The sequence below is a fragment of the Amblyraja radiata genome, chromosome 10 (assembly GCF_010909765.2).
Source record: "Amblyraja radiata isolate CabotCenter1 chromosome 10, sAmbRad1.1.pri, whole genome shotgun sequence".
NCBI lineage: Eukaryota > Metazoa > Chordata > Chondrichthyes > Rajiformes > Rajidae > Amblyraja > Amblyraja radiata.
The window spans coordinates 18,828,118-18,844,387 of record NC_045965.1 but is presented as its reverse complement, the minus strand read 5'-3'; the positions used below and the strand labels follow the sequence as shown (position 1 = coordinate 18,844,387).

General features: G+C 40.5%; 1 protein-coding gene across 9 annotated transcripts in view; it reads right to left on the bottom strand.

Moving 5' to 3' along the window:
- LOC116977628 (phosphodiesterase 4D interacting protein) overlaps positions 1 to 16,270 on the bottom strand; it is a 375,033-nt gene that overhangs the window by 98,010 nt on the left and 260,753 nt on the right. For all 9 annotated transcript variants that reach the window (XM_033028241.1, XM_033028242.1, XM_033028235.1 and 6 more), the window contains 10 exons: positions 15,717 to 15,830; positions 13,133 to 13,270; positions 11,535 to 11,714; positions 10,503 to 10,697; positions 7,898 to 8,086; positions 5,505 to 5,610; positions 4,449 to 4,576; positions 2,946 to 3,062; positions 2,435 to 2,572; positions 1,514 to 1,626 (listed from right to left, as the gene is read on the bottom strand). In XM_033028241.1, coding sequence (XP_032884132.1) covers positions 1,514 to 1,626; positions 2,435 to 2,572; positions 2,946 to 3,062; positions 4,449 to 4,576; positions 5,505 to 5,610; positions 7,898 to 8,086; positions 10,503 to 10,697; positions 11,535 to 11,714; positions 13,133 to 13,270; positions 15,717 to 15,830 — 1,418 coding nt within the window. The remainder of the gene's footprint in view (positions 1 to 1,513; positions 1,627 to 2,434; positions 2,573 to 2,945; positions 3,063 to 4,448; positions 4,577 to 5,504; positions 5,611 to 7,897; positions 8,087 to 10,502; positions 10,698 to 11,534; positions 11,715 to 13,132; positions 13,271 to 15,716; positions 15,831 to 16,270) is intronic.

Genomic DNA, 16,270 nt, shown 5'->3' with positions numbered 1-16,270 from the left:
TTTTGTGCTAAAATAAAATGACATCAAATAGAAGTATTAAATAAAGATCGTTGTGGTTATTTTTGGTCATGCAAAGGTGTATCTTTCAACTTGTACAATGCACAGTTAAGATTAATAAAATTATTTGCTGGTGTATGTGACAACGCAGCTAATATCATGTATACAAACTATTCTCAATCGTCACATACAGTGCCCTCCATAATGTTTGGGACAAAGACTCATCATTTATTTATTTGTCTCTGAACTCCACAATTTGAGATTTGTAATAGAAAAAAATCACATGTAGTTAAAATGCACATTGTCAGATTTTAATAAAGGCCATTTTATTACATTTTGGTTTCACCATGTAGAAATTACAGCAGTGTTTATACATAGTCCTCTCACTTCAGGGCACCATAATGTTTGCGACACAGCAATGTCATGTAAATGAAAGTAGTCATGTTTAGTATTTTGTTCCATATGCTTTGTTGCATATACTGCTTGAAGTCTGCGTTTCATGGACATCACCAGTTGCTGGTGTCTCCTATGGTGATGCTCTGCCAAGCCTGTATTGCAGCCATTTTTAGCTTATGCTTGTTTTGGGGGCTAGTCCCCTTCAGTTTTCTCTTTAGCATTAGCACTGAAAAACTCCTTTGTTGCTTTAGCAATATGCTTGGGATCATTGTCTTGCTGTAGAATGAACCACCAACCAATGAATTTTGAGGCATTTGTTTGAACCTGAGCAGATAGGATGTGTCTATACACTTCAGAATTCATTATGCTACTACCATCGGCAGTTGTATCATCAATGAAGATAAGTGAGCCAGCACCTTCAGCAGCCATACATACCCAGGCCATAACACCCCCACCACCGTGTTTCACAGCAGATGGTATGCTTTGGATCTTGGGCAGTTCCTTCTCTCCTCCATACTTTGCTCTTGACTATGTATAAACACTGCTGTAATTTTATACATGGCGGATCCAAAATATTTTAAATAATGGCCTTTAATAAAATCTGACAATGTGCACTTTAACCACGTGATTTTTTCTATTACAAATCTCAAATTGTGGAGATTGTGGAGACCCATAAATGATGGGTCTTTGTCCCAAACATTATGGCACGGCATCACCATCTATATTCATGTTGGATGTGGTGCAAATAAAAATCCAGGCCATGGTACCAGTTATTCCAAGCAAATATCTTGTTCCAATAGATTTATATAATTTCTCTTTTATAAATGGATTATTCAACTTTGGACCAGACCACTGTAATCAAGTATAACTGGAATTTTCTTTTGATGTTGTATGTGTTACTAATCAATGACTTACGACTTTCCTAATTTAACAATTACGCATTTTAATATTCTATGATGAAATATACAGGAAAAAAAATGTACTTTTGGAAATGTCATAGAGTCCAATTAAATACTTTGCCTAAAATTAGTGAGTAATTCTAGCTAGATATTAAGTGTAATGTAATTTTATGTACTGACACAGTCTGACAATCTGCACAAAATCGGCATTGGTCTCTTACCTGTCAGGTTGATTGTGGAATTTAACAAGGCTATTGTAGAGTTGTCTTTCAGCTCGAAGTGCTTCACTTAATCTTGACTGCTCCGAAAATTGCTCTTCAAGAGCACAGATCAGCTGCCAATAGATATTAGAAACTGTAAGAATCTCAGAAGTATTCTTATTATTGCAGAGTGAAATGGCCCTTTATGTTGATGTTCATTTTGAGACATATACATTTGCACTGCAGCCCCAAATCAATCAGTCAAATTTGTCTGAATTTGTGGGTCGGAAAGGGTTATATTTGCCTATTCCCTATCACTAACTAGAAATCCCCGTGAGAAGTATAGATGTGAGAATCTGCTGCGAATAATAAGTAGACACAAATGATAAAACAGTACGCATAACTACAAGTAGACTGTGCCTTAACTGAGAGAGAAATTGGGAGAATTAAAAAAACTAAACTATAACCAATCAACTCCCAACGGCTTTAAATATATCACTTATTAATTCAACTCTATTTTATTTTATTTTTTTGAACTCTTAAAAAATTGCAACATTCTTAAACACGACAAAAGTTGATTCACATTTTCATTTTTCTTCATTACTCTAAACTTTTCAGCTTCACTACATTCAGTCTTGGGAAAGTTGCCGTATCAGCATCTTATTGTAGAATGGTAAATTCAGTGTCTTAAGATTTTGGTTTTAATGTACTTGCTGTGATTCAGTTTCAGTTATTTAGTTCCATGTAGTCTTCTCACCCCCAACTCCAAATTTTTGACTCAAGTTAACTTGATTTAAATAAACCAAGGAAAATGTTCTTTGCTGCCTCAAGGTTTAATTTGCTGGAGTTCAGCATATTTAAGACTAACGAGCTAAATGTGCAAACAATAGATTCTCTACTTATGCACACTTATGAAAATAGGGTGTTATTTAAGATACATACCTGATGGTGTTTTTTCCCTGCACTACTCGGCCCAGATAAATCCATGGTTTTCACTTGCTCCCTCAATATTAGGAGCTCTTGTGTACACTTCTCCACTTCTGGAGACTCCCTTAGCTGTACCAACTGTATCTGCAGATCCTGTGATGTAAGAAAAATCATCAAGAAAATCATTGTTAAGTCAAAATTCAATTGTCAAATCTAAAGCATCACCAAACATAGAATTTTATATATCTGATTAGGAACAGAACATGGCATCAATAATACAAATTATTTTAGCAATCTTTAAAAGTCACACCATGTGTAGCTCTAAAATGTCTCACCTACTGAACTGTCATTAAACAAAAAAATATTTGGTCCCACTTCCTACAACCATGGTTATTTCACAACGTTCCCCACTTCAGCACAAAAATCGGTAATCCACAAAGCATATCAACCTGAAAAAGTAGACTGCACTTTCTAACATATTATCTTTCCCCAGAACAATTCAATCATTGATTATATTAAAACAAACCTGAATTTGTTGTTCCTTGTCATGAATCTTGTTTGAAAGTGCTTCAATCTCCACTGCTTGACATTTGAATTCTTGCTGCTGGTTGGAGAAGGCAGACTGTAATGTGGTCAGCTCAAGCTGCAAAGATAAAATAACCCACGTTTAGATGTTTGAGTCAATTACATAGGAAAAAGCAGTCACTCAACAAAGCAATGGTGACATCATATTTAAAATGGTTAATAAGGTTCAGGGAATATTTTTTATTGTATTCAATCTAAAACCATGTTCCCCAATAACAGATGATCATTGGCAAATTGCCAACATTTATGAATGAATCTTGTTGTCAAACATGCAATTAAGATTTATTTTCATAACCCGTGTAGAAAATTTATTCACATCAATGCTAATGGGCAATAGGATTTTGGAAAAAAAAGGACCAAATTTAAAGCCAGGATAAATCAAAAAATTACAACTTGAAGCCAAAAGAGCTGTAGCTTTCAAAGTCTGCGAAGGAATGACACCATTCTGGGATGGTAAAGTCAGTCTGATTTCAACTGTTTGGAACATCATTAAGAAGACAGAGAGAACTGGTGAGCTTATCAATCACAAAGGGACTGGTAAGCCAAGGAAGACCTCCACAGCAGATGACAGAAACATTATCTCTATAATAAAGACAAATCCCCAAACACCTGTCCAACAGATTAAAAACACTCTTCAGGAGTTAGGTGTGGATTTGTCAATGACCACTGTCCACAGAAGACTTCATGAACAGAAATACAGAGGATTACACTGCAAGATGCAAACCACTGGTTAGCCGGAAAAATAGGATGGCCAGGTTAGGTTACAGTTTGCTAAGAAGTACTTAAAAGAGCAACCACAGTTCTGGAAAAGGGTCTTGTGGACAGATGAGACGAAGATTAACGTATATCAGAGTGATGGCAAGAGCAAAGTATGGAGGAGAGAAGAAACTGCCCAAGATCCAAAGCATACCAGCTTATCAGTGAAACACAGTGGTGGGGGTGTTATGGCCTGGGCATGTATGGCTGATGAAGGTACTGGCTCACTTATCTTCATTGATGATACAACTGCTAATGGTAGTAGCATAATGAATTCTGAAGTGTATAGACACATCCTATCTGCTCAAGTTCAAACAAATGCCTCAAAACGCATTGGCCGGCGGTTCATTCTACAGCGACAATGATCCCAAACATACTGCTACAGCAACAAAGGAGTTTTTCAAAGCTAAAAAATTGTCACTTCTTGAGTGGCCAAGTCAATCACCTGATCAGATATTAACCGTAGTTTACCCCACCATAGCACCAAACATTTAGAGCTTCAACTTGTCTCAGTATTGATCTCCATTCCATCCTTAATGTTAAGAAATCCCTTACACTATCATAGTTACATCAGAAATCCTGAACCTAAGTGACCTGGTGAAGTCTTTAAATGGCACCCCACACCACAGCTGGGTACATAGGTCTCAGACTACTTTGCTGTCTACATTCATGTTAGTTTATCACTCACCCCGGTTTCTTTCTCTTTCCTTAATGCAAGCTGCAGTTCCTCTTTTTTCATTTCCAGCTCAGCCTGCCCGACATCTTCCTGGTCTGACTCAGCCATTGCTTCTTCTGCATCCAAGGCCTTCTGGAGAGCTTTCAACAGAGCAAAGACATTTCAATTTATGCTGTGCATATCACATCAGAAGCAGTCTTCTGAAGTATTACACCTACAATGAGCATGTACCTTTCTACACATTTAAGGGCCTGTCCCACTTACACAACCTTTACAGGCAACTGCTGACACTGTGATAGGTCGCCGAAAATTTCAACATGTTGAAAATTCAGCGGCGACCAGAAAGATGTTACGTCTCTTTGGAGACCTCTCACGACCATACAGGCTGTATGATCGTGAGAGGTCTCCTATGGTCATGAGAGGTCACCCGCGACATGTTGCCAGGGGTCGTCTGTATGGTCATGAGAGGTCTCCTATGGTCGTGAGAGGTCTCCAAAGAGTCGTAGCGTCATTCTGGTCGCCGCTGAATCTTCAACATGTTGGAAATTTTGGCAACCTTTCACGGGTGCCAGCAGTCGCCTGCGAAAGTCGCGTAAGTGGGACAGGCCCTTAATATGTCACTTCCAGCTGGTTCTGTACTGGCAGTTGGAAGAAGCTTTTATTACTTGTATTATCTTCCAGTAATCAGACTCTAGCTAAACACAGAACCTGCTAGAAAGTTAAATTCAATTTGTCAGCTGATGAGGTAAGCAATTTTCTGACTACACCTATGAGGTGCAAGATCTGATAAATCAGATCTCTTAAAGGTCAAGTTGCGCAGATTCATCTGCACCATTGAGATAGTTCCCATAATCTACATTCATCACTTATGGATGTCACATAAACAACAATGTTCAATTTAATTCCTCTATTCTAACTTAATTCCAATTCATCTTTGTACTGAATTTGACTAGACAACATGTTGTATGGATTCTGCTTGTTTTTGCCACCATTGACAATCATAGATCCTGGGAATTTCAGCCGACTTTTCAGTGTATTAATCAGTGATTGCCGCTTAATTTCACACACCTTCAATTTCATTTGCATTCTGTTGGGTGTCAGTGGGTTCAGAAGCTTCCATCTTCTCAGGCTGGAGGGTGGTCTCATTCTTGCTGTGACCATCCAGCACCAATTCCTGAACATGTCAAAGGAAAAGAACATGTTCACAGGTACTAACACAACATCAAGAAATTTAGACAGGTATATGGATAGGATAGGTTTAGAGGGATATGGGCCAAACACAGCAAGTGGAAACTAGTGTAGATGGGACATGGTCCGTGTGGGCAAGAAAGGCCCAAGATCATAGATCTGACTATGAAAAGGCTCAGATCAACCTTTATTAACTTTAAAAACAACTCCATTCATCAGGATAATTTCTGCCACAGCAGGTGGTGGAGGCAGATACATTTATAATGGTTAATTGACATTTGGATTGGTACTTGAATAAGAGACAATAAGAGGCACATTGGCCTTGTGGGCAAATGGAAAAGCATTACAATCAGCATATACAAGGTGGGCTGATAGGGCCAGTTTCTGTGCTATTAAAGGTCCTGTGCACGGCTGCCCAGCCAGCAGCTGTCTGTCTCTTCGTCTTTTTCTTTTTTTTTTTTAGTTAGTTAAGTGTTTTGTTTGGAGGTCTAGACTTTTTTTAATGGGGGGGGGGAGGAAGGGGGAAACTACCTTTCAGGGTCCCTACCTGGTCGGAGTGGCGGCTTTTCTCCGGGCTGCAACTTCGACCCGTCCTCGCGGCCTACCAGCGGGCCTGGAGCGGCGTTTCCTGTCGGGGACCACCCAGAACCTCGGCTTCGGCGGCGGCACAGCGCTGGAGCGCTATCGCGGAGCGGGCGATGCCTTGCCTGGGTCGCCGCGCTGGAGCTCCGGTGAGCTGAGACCGCCGGGTAAAACATCGCGGAGCTGCGGGACTGTGGAGCGACCAGCTGCGGGCTGCGGCGCTGAACTTAACATCGGGAGCCTGGGATCTCTAGATGAGATCACCAGTTGTGGAGCTCCAACCGGCGCGGCCTTGTTGGCTTCGGAAGCCGCGGCCTCCAGTGCGGAAGCGGCCATTCCAGGGTTCCCAGGCCGCTGGGAGGATTCTCCCGACGCCGGAGCAACATCACCCGGCGAGAACGGCCTGGAACATCGGGCCTCCGTAGAGACAACTGTGGAGGCCTCAATGGGCCCGACTATGGGTGAACTGGGGTTGGGGACTGGACTTTGTGCCTTCCCTCATGGTGGGAGCCATTGTGGGGGGATGTTCTATGTGTTTAAGACTCTCATTGGTGTTATGTCTGTATTCTTTTTTTGTGTGCTGCAAAATGGCAAAAAGCATTTCACTTCACTACACCTGGGTGTATGTGAATTTGACTAATAAAATACCTTTGATACCTTAAAGGATTATATTTTCTAGTGGGCATTCAGGAGCAGACAGAGAGTAGTTAAAGCCAATGTATATCCTTTCCTCACCCCCATAATCACATGCATGTTTTACTCCTCCCCAACAGGGATGGCAGATTTCATTGGATTACAAATAAAAGGGGACATGCTTCCATTTTTGTTTTATCTGAGTGAAGAACATTAAAGACAATTGCTTTTGTTAAAGCCCACTAACTCAGCACAACGCGTGGAATCAGTGGGAAAGATGACAGTGGACTCAAGGGCGAGTATCGGTGACAACAAAACATTAAAACTCAGGAAATATTTCACATCTGGAATGTTAACAGTAATTCTACACAATAGGAGCAACTTATTTGGATGCAATTAATTTTCAACTTGGGCAGATTTACCACCGATCATATTGAATATAATGCGGGACAGCACTGGGGTCAGGATTCAAATAATAAGAGGAATACAATTACCTTGAATGTAATTAATACGTTTCTTACTTACTCTTTATCTAATATAATGGGAATCAAGGGGGAAATATTCTGATGGTTAAAGTCACATCTTGCCCTGAGAAAGTAGCAGTTGAAGATCAGTTATCCCATCCCTTGGACATGGCTGCAGAAAATTCTCACAGCCTCATTATTTGCTCTTCATCTGAAGGACCAGAACACCGGACCTATAGGCAGACCACTATCGGCAGCTGCCCAAGTCAAACGGTATCCTGACTTCGAAATTTATTGCAATTGCTTTATATTCATAGAGATTAAATCCCTATTTATTGTGAAAGCACCTTCCGTAGGATTGCAGCTGGTCAAAGGGGTAAGGGAGGAGGGGAGGCGGGTGACAACTCATACCACCCCTTCCTGGCAGATTAAGAGTAGGCAATATTATATTGGAAGATAATGCTGGAGGATCTCTGACGGGACACACTTTTATACTTAAGACATGGAAGACATAAAGAAAGGGGAGTTCCGTTGCACAAGGCTGTAGAATTCCGCATACCGTATTTGTTGATCCATCAAACTTCAAGAACTTACATGAATTAGTTCATCCTTTTTCTGAAGAAGTTCTTTGAGGTGGGCTATTTCCATTGACAGCTCTGGCGCAGAAATATTTTGCTTGGTGAATTTTGCTATTACCCGATCCTTCTCCATGAGTTGGTGACGCAAGGCCTGAAGTTCACATTTCTTCTCCGCAAGAGCGCAAGCTAACCTCTCAGCTGAATCCTGAATAATTGAAAGAAAACATGCTGTAAATTAAATGCTGTAAAGACAGTGGCAAATTATGTGTTGCAACTTGGCTCACATACTAACCCTCATAGCTGCTTCAAGTCTATTTGAACATTCTTCTACTGACTGTAATACTAAAATAAAGCTGCACTGTTGAGTCAATATAGACTGGAACAACCACCAAAATAGGCCACCGAGTTTGATTCAACATCTTACTTATTTAATACGAGGAAATACTCTCTGCCAATTGACATTGTAATTCACCATAGAACTTTCTAAGCTGAAGCACAGAGCCAGTTTTAATGTCTCTGCCCGAACAATCAGTTGTTATCGCACTGTTTTTATGAATACCTACAGTAACACTAAAAGCAATGTTGGACTCACTTGATCAGACCTGCTCAGTTTAGATTAGCTGATTGTGCAAATATGTTTACCCCAATTATATATTTTCAGCTTGTACTCATTAATATATTAAGTGCATCTTGCAGTCTAGCTACCTACTGGGTTTAAATAACTTAAATGACACCCACATAAACGTAAAGAAGAATCTCAGATATTCTACAGGTGCATTAAAAACAAAAACGTAACTAGAAAGAGAACAGGTCCCTTTAAGGATCAGTGTGGTCATCAATGTGTGGAGCTACAGGAAATGGGGTAAGATGTACAATGAATCTTTCTCATCTATATTTATCGTGGATTAGGTCATGGAAGCCCAGATATTAAGGAATTGAAAAGTGATGTACTGGAACATATTCACATTACAAAAGAGGAGGTGCTGTTAGTCAAAGCATATTAAAGTGGATGAATCGCTGGGATCCAACTATGTGTACACTAGGACATTGTGGGAAGGTTGGGTCCAAGATATTGCATGATCCTTAGTAGAGATATGTGCATCATGGTTCAATGATTTATAAAGAACCGTTAGCTTTGGGTGAGGTACTGGAAGACTGGAGGATGGTTAATGCTATGCCTTTATTTAAAAAGGGCTGGAAGGACAAGCCAAGGAACTACTGGCCGATTAGCCCAACATCAGTGATGGTAAAATTACTGGAGGGGATTTGAGAGTCAGGATCTACCTGCTTTCGGCAAGGCATGGACTGATTAGCTGGTAAGCATGACTTTATGTGTGAGAAATTGTGTCTCACAAATGTGAGTTTTTGAAGAGGTGATTAATCGTATTGACCAGTGCAGAGCAGTAGATATTGTTTACATGGACTTTAGCAACGCCTTTGACAAGATCCCACACGGTAGTCTGAGGTCCAAAGGATTTGAGGGATAAATGTTTCCACACAGAGGGTGATGGGTATATGGAACTAGCTGCCAGAGGACATTGGAGATGTGGATACAATTATAATGATTAAAAGACATTTGGACAGGTACCTGAATAGAAAAGGTTCAGCAGGTTAGAGACCAAATGTAGGTAGATGGGAGTAGCTCAGATACTTATGCCCATTATCCAGTTAATTAGACTGAGAAACATTTAAATTAAAGATTCAAGGCAATTATATTTCTCCTATTGTTTGAATCTTGACCCATGTGGTGCTCCTCATTCCATCCAAAGGAAATCTGCCTTAATTAAGATATTTACATACAATTATGTTGCTTTTCAATTTGATCCCAATACAGATTTGCAACGAGTGAAAAGGAATTATCACCATCTTTATTTACCAGAAAAGGCATTTTTCAAAGACTGCATCTTTATGAACGTGAGGTCTTATGACCTATTTGTTTCACCTGCAAACTTACCAACCATGCCTTATCCAAATCATTGATATAGAAGACAAACAATGTCAACAGCACAGACCCGAACTACCAGTCACTGGCCTCCAGTCTGAAAAGTAACCTTCCACCATCAGCCTGTGCTTCCTACCATCTATTCAGTTACATATCCAATGAGTTAGCTCTCCCCCAACTGCATGCGATCTAATCTCCCACAGAAACCTACCTTGCTAAAAAGCTTTGTTCAAGTTCAAATGGACTACATCTACTGCCCTCATCGACCTTCTTGGTTACTTCTTCAAAAAATTCAGTCAAATTCAAGAGGCATGCATATTATTTCAAATTACAATATTTCAGAAAATAATCCGATTCCAAGATAGAAGTTCAATAGTACTTACAGTCATGAGTTGTTTAATTGTCATTTGCACTAACAATGTTGATCATTACAATTTTTATAATGGTTAAAAAAAAAAGCATGCATCGAATTGGGCTGTGGTTTAAAAGAACTTAAATCTCAATTTTAAAAATAGTTTCTGAAAGGCAATGGTTCCCAGACACAATGTGTTATTTAAGAGAAGAGAAACAAGTGTCTGTTAGCTCAGAAAGTTGCGATACATGCAGAGCAGATGGCGTGGATCTTTTGTTGTTAGGGAATTAAACCTCACAGGAATAGTGCATCAACCTTGTGCATTACCTTGGCCTGCTGTTCATGGGTGTTGATAGTCTGCAGCAACTGTGTTACCTCTTGCTCGTGATGAGTTGCCACCTTGCATCTGTCGGTGAGCATCTCCTGCAGCATTTGCTCCTTCTGCTGCAGTTGCAGCTTTAGTTGCTCCATAATCTCATTGGGTCCAGAACAAACTTTGTTCATCAACACTGCAGTCAGGTCCTACCAAGAAGAATTTAGATCAAGAGTGTAGACAGGAATTGGGCACAAACTTGTTCCTGAGAGACACACAACCCCAAATAATCCCACTTGTGTAAATTAGTTAGTAAGTGTCCCAATACTCTGCACTATGGCTTGATGAACATCCAAATTTGGCACCCTTGGGTGATGTTCTATGCACATTATTTTCACATATACATCAGCCTGTTTATTTGAAACTAATGTACTGCATTAAAGAGGCACATATTAATTAGTGTTCCCAAAAGAAATGAAAGGCTTCCTAGACGCTTGTTTCAAACATCGGTGATAAGCTGTTATATTCATATCAGTTACTATACCACAGGAATGGCAATGTGACAGGTACTGAATGACCAGAAACATCTGCAGAGAAACATGTTAAAATGAAAGATGATTATTTACAGAACCAACCAAGAAACAGATTCTGAAGTCTGAGTGCTATTTTATTTTCCCGACGACAGGTCAGATGGCTGAGGTGATCTGGGGAATGTGGGGGCTGAGGTGGTGGTAGCAGCAAGAAGATTACAGTCTGACTTTCATAATGAAAGCAGGTCTGAACACAACAAAGACACATGGAAGATCTGCTCTTCTTGGAGGTAAGGTGCTCAAGAATCTTCCAATATTTAGACTAAAGACTATTATGAATATAATTTTCCTCCTACAAACTATTCAGGCAAAACAAAATTGCTTGGTATGTGCACAATTGCGAAATCTTCTTTTATTTCCTATGCAAAGCTAATCTTTCAGAAATTTTGTTCAACATCACAATGAACAGGGTTTGCCTCGTTGACTTTTCTTGACAAGGCCTTGCAAATTTCCTACCTCTATCTCCTTATTGCAATTCTGCAAAGTTGTCTGCAGCTGGCTGTTGACGTCATCTTTTTCCTTGAGGGAACTGCCAAGCTTTTCTTCCACCTCCTGTTTTAGCCATTGCAGATTCTTGCACGCTGTTCCTAGTTGCTTGGCCTCCAGGTCCTTCTCTTTCACAAGATCATCCAGGCTCTGAAAGTCAGAAGGGAAAAAGAAATAGCAAACTGAGTTGAAAGCCATTAAGTTAAAAAAAATCCAAAAAAAATCACATCTTCCATAAAACCAACACATTTAACAGTCTAGTATTCTGCCATTAAGACGAGAACAGAAATAATCTCAATCTACTAAAGGAATTGGTTTGTAGAAATAATCAAGATTTGCAACAAACTGTTTCAAAGTTAACTTTATAGTTTTAAATGAGCATTGTTCTGGTCTCTCATCCATCCTCACTTTTTAGACAAGGAATAAAATTACATCATTACTGCCCCAGTCAAGCAGAATATATTTATCTTCGCAGATTGTATGACAACAATGCATAACCAATCATTTCAAGATCCTCTTGTGGATTTAGTATCAAGCAACTGGTCTTTCACATTCAGCACATTCTTCATAATTGCTCAGTTTACAATACAGCACTAGAATCGTTGCTCTAAAATTTAAGGAACTCAACAAATTCCTCAACTATTTAATACAAAGACCATTCAATTCCTTCCCTCCTACCCTCGCCCACCTCCCTGCCTTAAACAATAGCTCATTATTGAAATTATCAGGAACCAAAATAATCATCAGTTTCAGCATAGCCTCAATGGCCAACATTGTTTCTTTTGGTCTGAAGAAGGGCCTTGACCCGAAACATCACACATTCCTTCTCTCCAGAGATGCTGCCTGTCCCACTGAGTTACTCCAGCATTTTGTGTCTACTCTTTCCTTTGAGTCAGGTGCATAAAGACCTAACTTCATTGAACTCCATTCCACGGCTTGAGCCAGTCTGGGCTGATAATTCAGCAGACTGAGGGAGTACTCTGCCAGAGGTGCAGTGTTTCGGATTATACATTAAATCATCCATATGCCTCTCCGTAACTACCATCTCAAAAATGTATTTACACAGTTCTAAAATCTACACAGAAGCATAGCAGAAGGCTCCATGTGTGGGCAAGACTCTTTCTTGTTAAAAGAATGAGCAGCTCAACTCTGTAACTGATTTATTTGCAATCCTTTATTGATAGATGAGCAGATCATACAGTCAGTAGCTTCTGGTTATAAAACACTAGAAAATAACCTCGTTAATACAGAATTTTGAGACCATATTTTAGCAATGAAACAAAAGGGAATATTTGTGTACCTTTGACTGCAGGTTTTCTTCACACCTTAAGTAATTTAAACATTTCAGCTCAGTAGACAGCAACTGAAAATAATTTACCATTAGCAGTAATTCTTTGACATTTAAAGATAGATCAGAATTCGGAGGTAAAACTAACCTGATACAGGAAAGTTATAATGAAACCTTGCATTGAATTGAATCAAGCAAAATCTATTTATTTCTAAGTGCTCTCATTGTACATTTACTTATTTTTGATATATCAATATTTGTAAATCCAGTGTTCACTTACATTGATTGTTTCCTCATTATTGGAGAAGATGTGACGGAATCTCTCCAGATCTCTGTCTTTTTCACGTAGAGCCAGGTGCAGTTGCTGGATTTCACTTTCTTTTTCATCCAAGGAGCTGAACTTTTCTTCAATGGTTCTCTGGAAAATAACAGAAAATTAGACTCCGGTCCTCAAAGATAGCCAGACTCTTGTAATTTTTGAGAAGTTCTAAACCTGAATACATCTTGAACTCTAGAATCTACCCTCCTCTTCTCCCTGCACAGATAGAACAATACACAGCACAGGAACAGACCTATCAGCCCACAATGTCTGTGATGAATGTGATGCCAAGACCAACTCTTATCAACCTGTATATAAACTATATCCCTCCGTGTTCTGCATATCCATGTCCCTTCCAAAAGTCTCTTAAATGTCGCTATCAAATCGCCCTCTACCTCTACCCCCACCCCTGAACCGGCAGCATGTTCCAGGTACTCGCCACCTTGTGTAAAACAAAAACCAACACATCTCCTTTGAACTTTGCAACTTTACCTGCTAGTAATTGAAATTTGCATCTTTAGAAAAATGTTCTCTCTATCCTATCTGTGCCTCTCATAATTGATATATTTCTCTTGAGTCACCCCTCAATCTCCTGTAATCCAGAGATACCAATCCAAGTCTGTCCAATCCGTCCTTGTAGCCAATAGCCCCTAATCCAGGCATCAATCTGGCCAAGGGTCAGGTCAGTCTGAAGAAGGGTTTCGACCCGAAACGTTGCCCATTTCCTTCACTCCATAGATGCTGCCGCACCCGATGAGTTTCTCCAGCATTTTTGTCTACCTTCGATCTTCCAGCATCTGCAGTTCCTTCTTAATCATTCTGGTTAATCTTCTCTGCACTCTACCCAAAGCTTCCACATCCTTCCTGTATTGAGACGACCAGCATTGCACACAATACTCCAAATGCAGCCTAACCAGTCCTATAAAGCTCTATCATGGCTTCCTTACTGTTATGCTCTATGCCTTAACCAACGAAGGCAAGCATTGCATATACCTTCTTTAACACTCTATCAACCGTATTTCCCGGCAATGAAGACGCTATTTTTTTACCCAAAAATAAAGCATGAAAATATACCTGCATCTTGGAGGCCGAAGGTTAGATTGTTAGCCAAGAAAGATAGACTTGGCTATCCGTCAGAACAGCAACATCAAGAACGATGTTGCTGTATTGGGGTATAGCCAAGTCTATCCCTCATTGCTGGCAGCTGATGGGATGCGGCTGTAAAGTGGGAAGCGGCTGTAAAAGGACAGCGCCGCTGGGGGGGGGGGGGGGGGGGGGAGAAAAGAGTCCCTTTCACAGTGTTTGGGGAGTCTGGCCTGGGTCAGCACGGTCTGGGCTGCACAAAGTAGTAAACTTGGCTGGGCCACGAGTGATAAAGTTGCGCGGTGGGCAGGAGCGTTGAGGAGGGGTCGTGGATCAAGCCAGCAACTCACTCAGTAGCTCGGGTGGCTGCGAGCGGCCGCTGAGACCGACCAGCCGCCAGCCCAGCGCCTTCTGCCGGCCGGCCGGCCCGCCAGCCAGCCACGGTGTCCTTCAGCACATGCGCAACCGGTGGCGGTGGTGGATGGTGGGTCGTTGCTGGGTGGAAGGCTGGCTGCTCCGTCCCGGGCTCTCGCTCTCTCTCTCCCCGTTCAGCCAGGAAGTCCCCGTCCCTCAGACCTGAACCGCACAGAGCATTGTGGGACAGGCGAAGATGGAGACTCCCCGGTCCTCATTGCCTCTTTGAAGGAGTTTCACATCTTCCTTTCTACTGACTAAACCAAACCCTTGGATCCTGTCCCACCAGCCTTTTTTCAAAATGTATCAATTTAAAATGGGGGTGCGTCTTCATTGCCGGGAAATACGGTACTTGTGTTGTAACAAGGAGTTATAGACTTGGATCGCGCATTCCCTCCATACATCAATGCTGTTAAGAGTTTCCCCATTAATCGTCTGAAATTTTCCGCTTACATTTGACCTCCTAAAGTGCAACACCCAACGATTGCTCGGGTTAAATGCTTTTTGCAATTTCTCCGCCCATTTATATAGCTGATCTACATCCTACTGGATACTTTGACAGCCTTCCTCACGGTCTGCCATCCCAGCAATTTTCACAATCTGCAAACTTACTAACCAACCTGTCAACCTTTATGTCCAAGTTAATTATATATACTATATAATGAACTGCCTGACCAGCTCCCTTCACAACAAGAATTTATCTACACTCTAAAAAACATCAGTGGAAAAATCCAATTTGTCCAAACAACTGAATGTTGTGACAAAAGATTGGTTACAACATAGTCTATCATATCAAGTTCACTTTCCTTCCCTCCAGCATAAAATCTATTGACGCTCCAATGAACCTCAACAAAAATTTAGTCTCCACAGGCAATGTTCATTTCAAAATATTACAATTCCCAAAAGTAGTCCTCATGAACTTTGTTTTAGTTTCACCTTTAATAAGTTTAATGGAATAATAATTGACTGTGACACAATTACAAGATGCATAGCATAATAATTTGTGCATGAAACAGAAGTGAATATGAAGCAAGACACTCTGAAGTACCTCCAAGGCTTTATCTCTCTCTTTGATATGCTCCCAGAGTTTATCAACCAGAATATCTTTTCCTTCTGCACTTTGCTCATCGTTCTGCTGGTATTCAAAGAGTTCAATATATTGCTGTGAACAAACAAAGAGAAATGCAAGTTACAACGATTGCTTTGTTGCAATATCCTTTCATTTTAAGTACCTAGCTCGTTTAGGCCAAGTTTGCCAAATTGGAAACTTTCATTAGTCTGTGCTTCTCTGTGCCACTTTTCATTTCACTGCACATCTCATATGTGTATGTGACGAATAAACTTGACTTGACTTGACTTCAATGGTTCATTGTAAAGCAACGAGCATTCATCAAACTGTGATGTAACCTGATACTGCATAGTAGGCTTCAATAGTTTCCTACTCAACTTGAAACCTCATTCGAACCTGAAGGACTGGAGCCAGAAACAGAAAATCTGACTTTTATTCACCTGTTAATCTGTTTCAGGTATCACTCAAGTATCTCTCCATCAACATCTCAATGTCATTGCTGATCAAAAGACCATCTGAATTAGTCACATAAA